This window comes from Helobdella robusta (assembly GCF_000326865.2).
Source record: "Helobdella robusta unplaced genomic scaffold HELROscaffold_7, whole genome shotgun sequence".
NCBI lineage: Eukaryota > Metazoa > Annelida > Clitellata > Rhynchobdellida > Glossiphoniidae > Helobdella > Helobdella robusta.
In genome coordinates this window covers 3,207,555-3,220,635 of record NW_008705398.1, presented here as the reverse complement: position 1 = coordinate 3,220,635, position 13,081 = coordinate 3,207,555, and the positions used below count along the sequence as shown (strand labels likewise).

Sequence of the window (13,081 nt, the reverse complement as noted above, 5' to 3'; positions counted from 1 at the left end):
TTAAAAGCTAAATGTCACTTACTAAAATCCTGTTTAATTTTTGAAATTCTTTATATCTTTTAAAAACTGTGTAAAACATATTTACATTTTTATCATGCACTTCAATACAAAACACCTTGAAAAATAAAATTATTTAATAAATTATCAATTAATATTCGTTAGATTAATTGCATTAATTAAATCTGACAGCGAATGGAAAAATTAATAATCTGAAATGCTAAAAAATTTAACATAATTTTTGTCGTGAGAATAATTTCATATAACAAACACATTGTTAGTTAGCTAAAAATGTATAAGTGAACAAGAAGTTGTCGAAGCAGAACAATTTTAAAACTCCAATTGCCCAGCATTTAAAAAAATTAATTCTTGTTCACTGAAAAGAATACATAAACGTAAATAAATTGAGTTCACTATCATATTATTCGATAGATAATTGTGAAGTACATGCATTGTTTGAATGATTTTTTGAGCATATGTAGTTTTTAATAATAAAAATATAATATGTTATTTAATACAGCACTCAGCCCAAAGCGTCAGGGAGTCTATGTCATATCCAAATACCTGCAGAAACAGGTATTACTTAAAATTAGAGCTGTAGCGAAATTCAGCTTCGGCCAAACTTTAGCCATCTTTTCAAATTCGGCTCAAATCTGGATCTGGCCAAAATTTGGCCGGATTTTGTTACATAATTTTCACATTAACTTCATTTAAAATACATTAAACAAAACATTAACATAAATTTGGCTGTTGTTGCACGTATTTTCTTAGGTTCACCACCAACAAGTTTGTTCAGTGTAGTTTGGTGAGGTGATTAGTGACCAGGCTTCCAGATAATGCTTCAAGGCTTATATTCTTAAAATATAATATTGGGATCATTGAAATATAATTTCTAAAAACAATGAAAACTTGTAAAAGTTTTATTTGATAATGGCTTTGATTTTTTTTAATTACCCTAAATGATAATATTAATAATTGTTATGTGAACCATTTATGGATAAATGACAACGTTACCATTACATGTGCAATAGTTAAATAATATAATACATCCTTTGTCCAACAGAGAATTTTCTCTATATAAACTGCAACAAGTGTTGAAGATGATTGAAATAGGTCCTATACACTCGAGAGTGAATTGGAAAACTGTATAATATTCTGACGTTAATAAAATAAATAATAACGACAAGAACTTGGTTCGAAATACTGAAAAGTGTAATAAAAAACTATCCAGCGCTGGAAATTCTGTAGTTTATAAATTACTGCATTAACTATGGACTTTTACCAGCATGGATATATACATACATACATATATATTGATTGATATAAATATATATATATATATATATATATATATATATACAAGTTTAAAAGCAACTGGCCCTAAAATTTGGAAATTATTTGTGCCTCACGCCATTCATAACATAACAAACAAGCAACTCTTCAAAAAAAGGTTGCGATCTCAGCTTTACTTACTTCACCCCGACACCACCATCTAACGATCTAACGATTTATATACATTAATATATAGCTGTTGTTTAAATATGAATGGATGTGTGGGTGTGTGTTGTGCGTGCATATGTGTGGTGCGTGTGTGTTTTTGTCTGTCCGTTATTATTTTGATTATTTGACTGGTTCAGAAGTATTATCTGAATGTATTTCATTCGAGTTAACATTTTTATAAAATTTCGATATAGTATTTGAATGCATTGAACGCTGAAATTGAGTTACTTAATTTTCAAACCTTTGAACCTTATTTTTATTAATGACTTAGTTAAGGGTGGCCTCTCCACAAGTTAATTTTAAACTTATTTGGTCCTCTATAATGAAAATAAAAAATAAATAAATAAATAAATATATATATATATATATATATATATATATCAATCAATGATCCTACTTTGTCCATCGGGGGATCGTTGATATTCTAACGTTAATAAAATAAATAATAACGACAAGAACTTGGTTCGAAATACTGAGAAGTGTAATAAAAAACTATCCAACGCTGGAAATTCTGTAGTTCATAAATTACTGCATTAACTATGGACTTTTACCAGCATGCATATATACATACATACATACATATATATTGATTGATTGATTGATATATATATATATATATATATATATATATATATATATATATATATATATATATATATATCAATCAACCAATGATCCTCCTTTGTCCATCGGGGGATCTTCGAGGCCGATGGCGTACATTTAAGCATGCTTTTAACATTTATTTTTTCTTTCCAAAAACCTTTTCTATCTTTGGCCAGTTTTATTGAATTCAGAATATCAACACCAGTCCATTCAGTAATGCCATCTCCCCATTTCTTTGCAGGTCTACCAACTTTTTTCTTCCAATCTCTTTTCCTTATTAGTACCATCTTAATCAATCTGTCTTCTCTCATCTTACAAATGTGTCCAAAAAATCCCAATTTTTTTCTCTGATTTTTTCATATACACTTTTCTGTTTTCCAAGTTGATTTCTGATGGTTTCGTTCTTTACTTTCTGCCTCCAACTGATTCCAAAAAAATTTCGGTAACACTTCATCTTAAATGTTTCAAATCTGTCTTTGTCTCTTTTCTTTATTGTCCATGTCTTACATCCATAGAGCAAGCTCGAAAAAACGCAAGATTCTATCATTCTCAACTTTGTTTTTATAGATATATTCCCACTTTTCCATATTTCCTTCAATGATGCGAACATTCCATGGGCTATTGCTATCCTTCTGTCAATTTCTTTGGTGCAGTTGTTGTCACAGGTTATAAGACTGCCAAGATACACAAACTGATCTACTTGTTCGAGTTTTTCTGATTCTATCTGAAATTCCACATTGTTTCTGCCTTTCCCCATAATCATCACCTTCGTTTTGTCTTTGTTGATATACAACCCGTAATCTTTTCCACCAACATGTTTTAGTTTAATTAGTTTCTGTAGACCTTCTTCATTAGAAGCTAGAAGGTCTATATCGTCTGCAAACCTGAGATCTTTGACAGTTCTTCTTCCTATGTCTATTCCACCCAATTCCGAATTTTCTATTTTTTCCATTGCTCTTTCTAACAATGCTATGAACAGTATTGGTGATATTGGATCGCCCTGTCTGCTTCCAATGTCTGCCTTTATCCAATTCCCAAGTTCTCTACCTATTATTAGCGACATTTTGATTCTTTATAAAGCCCTTTCAGTGCTTTGACCAGCTTTTTTCATGTCCCCATATTTTCTAATGTCGCCCACAAACCTTCATGCCAGACAGAATAAAACGCTTTCTTAAAATCAACAGAGCAATGGTAAATTGTCTGACCGCTACTTTTTGAATCTTTCATCAGCAGTCTCAACATCAGAATTTGTTGGATCGTGCTTTTATTTTTTCTGAAGCCTGCTTGTTCTTCATGCAGATGTTGCTCTATGACCTTTTCCAATCGTTCTTTTATGATGGTCAGCATGATCTTGCATATGTGTGAAATTAGTGCAATTGATCTGTAATTATTACAGTCTTTTTGGTCTCCCTTTTTCAGCAGCATAACCAGAACTAACCAGCACCATTCTTCTGGCCACTTTCCACTTTCCAAAATTTCTTGACAGATTGTGTGAATTTCTTTACACACGACTTGTTCTCCTGCTCTTATCAGTTCTATCGGAATACCATCCTTCCCTGTACTTTTGTTGTTCTTCATTTTACTCATTGCTCTTGTAATTTCTTCCTTCGTTATTTCACTTTCTTCTTCATTGATTATTTTTCTGCTTTTCAAAATTTCAAGCGTTTCTTTTTTGCATGTGTTCTTGTCTGTGAATAAGTCTTTAATATATTCAGTCCATCTATCCTTAATCTTTTTACTTTCTGTTAGGATGTTTCCGTTTTTATCTTTAATAATCCTTGACATACTTTTCTGTTTTCCTTTTAACTGTTTAACCAGCTGGTACCCTCTCTTGTCTTGTTCTGCCCAATCATCGTCTCCACCTTTTCACATTTACCATTAATACATTTCCTTTTAAATATTCAGTCCATCTATCCTTAATCTTTTTACTTTCTGTTAGGATGTTTCCGTTTTTATCTTTAATAATCCTTGACATACTTTTCTGTTTTCCTTTTAACTGTTTAACCAGCTGGTACCCTCTCTTGTCTTGTTCTGCCCAATCATCGTCTCCACCTTTTCACATTTACCATTAATACATCTCCTTTTATCTGCTCTAGCACTCTCTTTTATTTTTTGGCAGACTTCTTTGTGTTTCATCTTATTTTCTTCACTCTGTCTTTTTATCATTTTCAAACTTCTTCTTTCTTCTACAAGGTTTTATGTTTCATCGCTTATCCACGGTTTCATTTTATTTCGTTTTGATTTTAAAACTTTCACCTGCTGCTTTGAGAATTTATATATATATATATATATATATTTACAATGTTCTATAAATTCTACCGAATGTTTGGCGTTAATATGTTTGTAGTTCGTTTTTTCGATTTTTCTCACTAAAGTTTTTTGGTGAACGTTTAGTTTATTAAAATTCAAAATAAACTTATTTTTCGAATTCATGCTGCAAATAAGGCCATATTTCGATTCCGAATAAATATACTGTATATACAGCAAGGAGCACTGTCAGGCGCCATCTATCAGATGAAGATAAATTAGCCATTATTCATCTTTTTTTTGTTGTTTATCTTTTTTAATTGCTGCCAAGTACCGACAGGCAGAATTTATGTTTTGTTTTCGTTTAGTATTAGTTTATTATTTACCATCCATTCACTTAATTCATTAAAACAACATAAAAATCTATCAACCATAGCATCAAAACCCAGGTCTGTTTTACCACAACCAATTATTTGCAAATCATCCGCAAAGGCATGGTATCTGAAACCATTTTTTTCAATAATAGGAAAAACATCGGCCGTGTACAATATAAACAAAAGAGGTCCTAAAAAAGAACCTTGGGGCACACCGGAAATAACAACTTTGAACAGAACAGACATTGAACAGAAAATTATTGAAACAAACCTGTTGCATTCTACCAATCAAATAGGACTCGAGCCATGAAGCAACCGCACCGGCAACACCAAAACAACATTTTAGTTTATGAACAAGGAGTGATTGTTCGACGCAGTCAAACGCAGCGCTCATATCTAACAATGCCAAAAGTGAAACATTTTCTGAATCCATAGATGCAAACAATTTAGAAGAAATATTGATCAGAGCAGTTTCAATAGAGTGATACTGCCTGTAACCAGAATCATGGATTGGAATTAAACCATGCACATTCAAATGATTTAAAAATTGTTGTAGAACTAAACGTTCAACGACTTTTGATAAAAACAAGAGGTTAGAAATCGGGCGATAATTTGCAATATTATCCTTATCAAGAGATAACTTTTTAATAAGGGAGTCACAAAGGAATGTTTTAACGCCTTAGAAAAATAACCAGTGTCAAAACAAAAATTGATAAAAAATGTGAGAAACGGTATGAACAAATTGCTTGAAAATACGCACAGGAATAATATCTTGAAAAAATGTTGGGGAATTGGGGAAGTTTAAATTTTTTCAAATTGAAAAAAAAATAATAATTATACCACCATGGTTAGGATCACTAGGTCTAATAAAATCAACGTATGAATAAATAGGTGGCATGGCTAAACGAACAGTATCAACCCCCAGTGAACCATGCCATGACTTTGTGATAACAAAAATGTCTAAATCCTCAAACAAAAAATTATAAATAATGTCTAATTTTGACGTAATAGACCTTATACTAAACAACGCAAAATTAAAAACTAATTTGTGGCGTTTTTGGGTAGCTTGATGATTTTCCAACGTCCGATTGGACCTCTGACCCTGAACAAAAATTCTCACTACCAGTCTCCTTGGTTTTAGCTCAGACACCAGTGAATTGACCTCAGTACGTTGCTCTGGAGTAAAATCATGGCTAATTTTAACTTTATTTAATTCACCGTCGAGTGACTTTATTTTAAAAGACATTCTCAAAATCAACAATTTGAATGTAGCGTCACTCAACCTGACGATGACAGGTGGACAAATATTGTCGCTTTTTTTTCATTGTCTTGAAATTGCCAGAACTTTAAAAGAGACATAGCAACATCTCTGTCTTTTGCAACGGTTTCACTTTCAGACAAATTAAATAAAACAATGTTGTTTTCACATTCCTTATCATCATTAACTGTGTCTATCGTATTTTTAACAGTTTTTACTTCATTGGATACAGCATCAATATTTTTCTTGACAGTACTGGACCAAGTCGTGCTGAGTTCATTTTTTAAGTTGCTAATAGATTTGTCGAGCAAATCATCAGCGTTTGATATTTTGCTTAATATTTTCGGCTTAAATCAAGGGGAGTTTTGAATTGATTCAATTCACGCATTATGTTGTCGTTGCTTTCTTTAATTGATTTTATCTGAATAAAACATTCGTCTTGTTTTTTAATAAGCTTGTTAAAAGTGTTGAATAACTCAGAAAACTTTAGTTATTCATCGCGAAAATATTTCAAATTCACTTTTTAGATGATTTGAAGATAATACTATTCTGAAAAATCAATATAAACTTTTTTCTATCCCTCTCGATCGATTTTTCATCCATTTTTTTATAAATTTTTTTTACAAGCCATATCACATATTGGGTATCCAAACGTTATTACAATTTTGTCGTGAAGTGGTGAGAAATTGCTCAATGCCGACAGAATGGAACTATAGCATGACAGTTCTGCTATACAAAAGCAAAGGTGATCCATCGAACTGCTCATCATATCGGGGTATACGTCTGTTAGAACACTCCCTGAAAATTGTCGAAAAAATCATTGAGAGAAGATTAACGTCGTGCATCACAATCGGAAATTATCAATTTGGTTTACTAGCGAAAAATCAACAATTGATGCAATTCACATCCTTTGGCAACTGCAAGAAAAGTACCTCGCAAAGCATCAACAACTATCACACATTTTTGTAGAACTTGAAAAAGCAGTTGATCGAGTTCCCCGTGAAACAATCAGGTGGAGTCTACGTCGACAACTCATTCCAGAATATCTTGTTCGACTTATGATGGAAATGTATATGAATACTAAGACTCTCGTCAGCACAACGGTTGGATTTGACATCGGCGTTGGAGTTCACCAAGGCCCGATTCTCAGTCCACTGTTATTTATAACTGTGATGGAAGAAATCAGAAAACCGATACGCACTGGTGACATTTGGAATCTATTATATGCTGATGATATCGTTTTAACAGCCACGTCTGAGCAGAATGCAGCAGATATGTTTGAAGATTGGAACACCAGACTCGCCGATCATGGATTCAAAGTCAACATCAGCAAAACCAAAGCAATGAACACTGGTGAACCCATCCAATCCACAGCTACTGGACGATGGCCCTGTTCAATTTGTAAAGCTGGTGTAGGTAACAATTCAATCAAGTGTCAGCAGTTTAACCAGTGGTGTCACAAACGTTGTTCAAAAATAATTGGTACTTTATCTAAAAAAACCAATTTTGTTTGTCCTGCTTGCATCAATCCACAACACAAATTCAAAATAGCAATGTTTTTGAAGCCATTAAGGTAGAGAAAGTCACATCGCTTCAATATCTAGGGGATGTTCTGGATTGTACCGGAACAGCTAAAGCTGCCGTTCGAGCACGCATACGTGCAGCCTGGAATAAATGGCATCTCCTTGCCATCTTGACATCCCACTACCAATACGATCAAGACTTTATAAATTTATGATACGTCCGGTGTTGTTATATGGTGCAGAAACATGGCCAATGACAACCAAACTGTAACAACAACTTCAACGAACCGATATGAAAATGCTCCGATGGATGCAACGAATTAGTCTGAAGGACCACATCAAATCTACCGAAATCCTGCGTCGTGCTGGTTTAGATGATATAAAGGACGAATGCCGGCAACAACGTCTGAGGTGGTTTGGTCATGTCAAACTAAGTAGAAACAGTGCCATAACTTCTCTTGCAGATGTTAAAGTACCTGGCACACGTCCCAAAGGCCGTCCAACGAAGTCCTGGTCGCAAACAATCGAGCAAGACATGAAAGCTCTAAATTTAAATAAAATAGATACTGATCGTCTAATTTGGCGCAAAAAATTGATGGCAAAAAAAACAACGTCCTATCTCGGAGGAATTGGGTCTCTGGACGCTAAACGAAGATTGATTGCTTACATATTAGCATGATCTGTGAAGCCAATTTGACAGCTAATGTTGTTCTGAATAAATCCTTGTCCAACTTTCTCCTCTATTCCTCTCAGACTTTAATTAATAGTTTTATAAATAAAACAACGGAAATTCAAATTAGGATTAGCAAAATAAGGATCAACAAACAAAAGTGAGGTAACTTGACTAACGGTGTAGCGATTTTTATCTCCCCTTTCACAGATATGCTTGTAACATGGAATTTGAACAAACATTTCCTATTATATCTTCTTGAAGTAAAAAAACGGTGGTTTCGTTATACGTTTAAGGTACATAAATTAAAATAGTTTCATGCTAACTAATGTTGAAAAATTGTATAAAAATAAATTTTAGTGCAAACTAATGTTAAAAAAGTGCATGAAAGTATATTTTCATGGCCACCAAGGTTAAAGAAAGATACATAAAAGTACATTTCAATGCCCACCAAGCATAAAAGTATACTTCCCTGTCTAATATGCATAAGCATATAAGCATGAAAAAACAAATCTATGCATGTCATGCGGTTAAATTATTTTAAAAAACTCACCAAATACATTTATAAAAGTGGATATCTGCGCTAGTGGATTGTAAAAATGGTATTTCTATACACGTATATAAAATTATGAGTAACATTCTAATATTCATTATTATTTATCTACATTCATTTTCAGTACCTTCTCTCGTTTATTACTCATTTCATAAACATCAATTGCATGAATAGCAGAAAAAATACTTTGCCAAACAGTTTAGTTTTTTTTTAAATTGTTCAATTAATTGTCATAGTCCCATCTGTTTTAGCACCTGCTACATAATTTAAACATATTATTATAACCGACGGAATGATCAAATTGGGCTATAATATTTATTATTTGATTATTATCTTTGCGATATTTGTAATCTCCGCCCCTCTTTCACAAAAAAATGTCTTACGAATACGGCTCTTTTTCTATTTTTTGTTATTCTTGTATTGCCTCGAGTTTTTGAAAATTATTACCTTTCCAGGTTAGGAACTGCATCTTTATCACAAACCCCTCAATCATATCTCCTCTTAGATGTCTGTACTTTAATGTTAAACTCTTCCATGCCTTTATTCGTATGCCTTACCTTTCAGGATGTTGGGATTTTAGTGACTCTTTTTTGTACCTTCTCGATTTTGTACCTTCCTAGTTCGATTTTCCGTTTTTAATTTGGCAACCAGAAAGATTGCGCATATTCCAGATGACTTCTCACCATACATTTGTACAACGTCAAGAGCAGCTAGAATAAAAGTTCCAAAAACAGAAGAAAAATATGAAAATATAATTAAATAAGTAGATCGGCTCAAATAACTTGGAATTATCATTTATGAGAATAAAATGATAGTCCCAGCTGATGGCCAAGCTAAATCGGTCAAGCGGCATCGAGTTGGTACATTCTTGGTACAATGTATTGACGAAATCTTGCATTTCGAAATATTTTATTTTGGCAACCATTTATTGCACCAATTTTTCATTCCATCTGCGGCCTGCTGTAAGCCGCATCGTTGGTTTTGTTTATAAAATTTTGCATCATCTGTGCATAGACTCAAATAAGCAAAGCGTATATACCAATTCTTTCAGGTAAATCATTGATGCAAATCAGAAAAGCAAATATGGCCGCAATTTCATATTTCCATTTATCCGGAAGTTCACAAGATTATAATGAGCCATTAGAGAAACCTTTAGCGGTTTGGAGATCCTTTCTCTTACTTCATATGAAACTTGAGTATAGTTGATCTGGCCGTGAAGATTTGTCGAGTTTCAACTTTTTGGCGGTTTCAGTTTCTTTTATTGCAATTATTTCATTTGCAATTTACATTCAACATTAGACATAAACTATTATGTCTCTGGGTTCCAGAGCAAACACTTCTGAAAAATAGTGCCAAAACGGATGCTTTGTATTGGTCTTCTATTACTACAGTGTCACCATTGGTCGTATTTTTAATTTTCAGGTCTACAATTCCACATGCCATATCGTATTAATTTCAAAAAATACTTTTTAATTCTTTTTTTTTTTTTTAATAGACCTTAGTTCATATTGTTCCAATTGGCTAGGTAACTTTTTAACGAGGTCGTTTTGATTTTATGTTGATTCTCAGACTCTACTTTGTTCGTCGTCAATTATTCCATAATTTACGCAGTCGTGTTATTGTTGCTCAATGTTCGTTATTCTTTATTTTTAATTTTCCATTTACTCATTCTAGGTGTGTAAATTTTGATGCATTTTTCTAAATTCCTCCTCAACAGTGTTCATTTACTTCATATGTTTTATTAGCAGAAATTCTATAACAATATATGTCAAGAAATTTGAATAACTCAGCAGTTTGCTTTGTTGAAATTATACTTCAGTTCCGAATCGACTTGTAACAAAAATTGCATTCAATCCCTAATATAACTTGAATTATCTTTACCCAGAAGAATCCAATAATCAATGTCATCAATTAACTCTTCATCTTTTATCATCAGGTTTTGATTTACCCTGACTTGACGCTTTTGTCACATACTTTAATAGAAAGTTTTCTTTCAAAGTAGATAAACAAATAATCAATGTCATCAATTAACTCTTCATCTTTTATCATCAGGTTTTGATTTACCCTGACTTGACGCTTTTGTCACATACTTTAATAGAAAGTTTTCCTTCAAAGTAGATAAACAAATTTTTTCTGGCAGCAGTCCCTTCTGTTTTTCCCCCACTAGCTTTACTCTGTATTGGAGTCCTCTAGAAAAAGTTTATATCCAGTCTTTTGCTTGATGCAGTCAGGTACTTCACAAAATTTTTATTCCTTTTCTATATCACAGTTAAGACACCTGTACACAACAGCGAATATTATGTCTTTGTTCGAATAACTTCTTTTAGTTACAACAATCACAATATCTTTAAATTCATGCTGTATAAACACATGGAAAGTTGGCAGTTACTCACTTGTCAGGGTTCAGTGTAGTGCTATACGATTTAATTCTATAACCAAAAAACAAGGAATAATATCTCGTGGCCGTGGTGATTGCAAGTTAAAAAGTGTTTAAAAAAAAAGTTGGTTAAAAATATTTTAACTGTCCTTCAAGGTCAAATAATTATTAATAACTCAGTTTGCGTGAGTTATTAATAACTTGTCGCAATTTCTGACCATGGGAGTGATAGCGGCAAAACGTCTATAAAAGCGCTGGGAAGGTACAGTCAACAGGCTCAGAATTTCAGTTCAGGAATTATTATCGTCGCAAGAGTTATCGGAAGTATTTTACGTGAGACGTGAACTTTGTAATATTACGTGTGATATCAGAATTAGTGCTGGAACAGGCTAATTGGCGAATTTGCGAACAGAAGGAAAAATTGGCGAATTCGTGAAGTGGTAAATTCGTGAACCGACGAATTGTGAATTTTATATATATATATATATATATATATATATATATATATATATATATATACAGAGATATTGACTCTAAAACGTTATAATTAATTAGAGATATTGACTCATAACGTTGTTTAATTAATTAATTAGAGATATTGACTCATAACGTCGGTTATTAATTATTGTTAATTGCCTTACATTACAAACTGTATTTAACGTTGTAATAGAGAAATTGTTACAACGTACTTGTTCTTGTTGCGAAGTTGAATTAATAATAAAAGTTAAAGAACGAACCCTTACACTCACTAATATATATTAAGATTCCTTTTTAAAATTATTTGCAAACAGCTTGCAGCCATTTATGTAAATTAAATTATCTTGGAATCACAATGCATTTGAAACTTTTTAGTTGAACCTGTTATCGCTATAACTTTTTGTTTAACTTTTAATGTAGATAGTAGACTGTATAATTCTATCCTCTTGCTCAGCAGACCGTCCGCATTTTTGTATAGAATTTCAAATTTTTTTTCGCTTTTTTGACTATCCTCTGCATATTCTGTATTGCTGATTAATTTAGGACTTTCAGCTTTATGACCTTTGTTATACTAGGATGACTTCTTACCACATATTGCCATCCTGTATCTATACGCCAGTCTCTTTCTGAAATAAGCATGCTATATATTCAACAAATTTTCGTGAATTTGTCTTTTGCATTTTTCAGACAATCTTGTAAAAATCTTGAAATCTACCAGTAAACTTGGTTTTTGGGTTGCCTTTCTTGTCTTTCCGTCCTATTCTGATCAGTTTTTCAACATCTTCTTCTGTAGCCCATCTAAAACACATCTTTGAGCAGCACACTTACAAATTCTTTGTTGTATTTTCTCGTCATTCTGACTTGAGCTGGCATTTTCTGCAGCTCTATATATTATAATGTCATTGGGTAATAATATCATTTCTTCAATCGATTATAAAATTAATAACAATGACCTAAATCCTAAACAAAACAGAATTTGTAAAGTAAAGGATCTTGATGAATTGTTGTTAGAAAATGTTATCAAGTATTAGGTTTAATGGGGACTGGTTTAGATAGATTGTCATTTGCATCATTATATAAAAATGTGGTAAGATCTAAGTTGGGATATGCTTCCTCTGTTTGGCTACCATGGCAAATTGGATTGACTGAAAGAATTGAAAAGGTTAAAAAAGGCTAATAAATAATTTGTTGAATGTCGTGGATTGACTTAAGTCTTAAAGTGAAAGATTAAAATACTTAGATTTATCTACATTGAAATATAGCAGAATTAAGAGATTAGATTAGAAATATTAGATTGTATTGTATAAATAATATTTATGACAATAATATTCAAGGTTGTTCATATCATAAACTTCATCTGACATTATTGATTCAAATCGGCTGATTGAACTATGATATTTTTTCGATTTCAACTGTTAGTGTTTTTAACTGTTTACTGTTACGAAGGTAATGTTCGCGACTGTTTCGGCGACGGTGAAGCATATCTAACAGGCGGAACCAAT

At 32.4% G+C, this 13,081-nt stretch overlaps 1 protein-coding gene across 1 annotated transcript; it reads right to left on the bottom strand.

The window, feature by feature from the left end:
- Window positions 1-5,999: 5,999 nt before the first annotated feature.
- On the bottom strand, window positions 6,000-8,414 carry HELRODRAFT_164973 (hypothetical protein; the record flags this gene model as incomplete). Its single annotated transcript, XM_009030887.1, has 2 exons — window positions 6,000-6,326; window positions 8,352-8,414. The coding sequence occupies 2 exons, from the start codon at window positions 8,412-8,414 to the stop codon at window positions 6,000-6,002; spliced, it is 390 nt and encodes a 129-aa protein (XP_009029135.1).
- Between the last annotated feature and the right edge of the window lie 4,667 nt (window positions 8,415-13,081).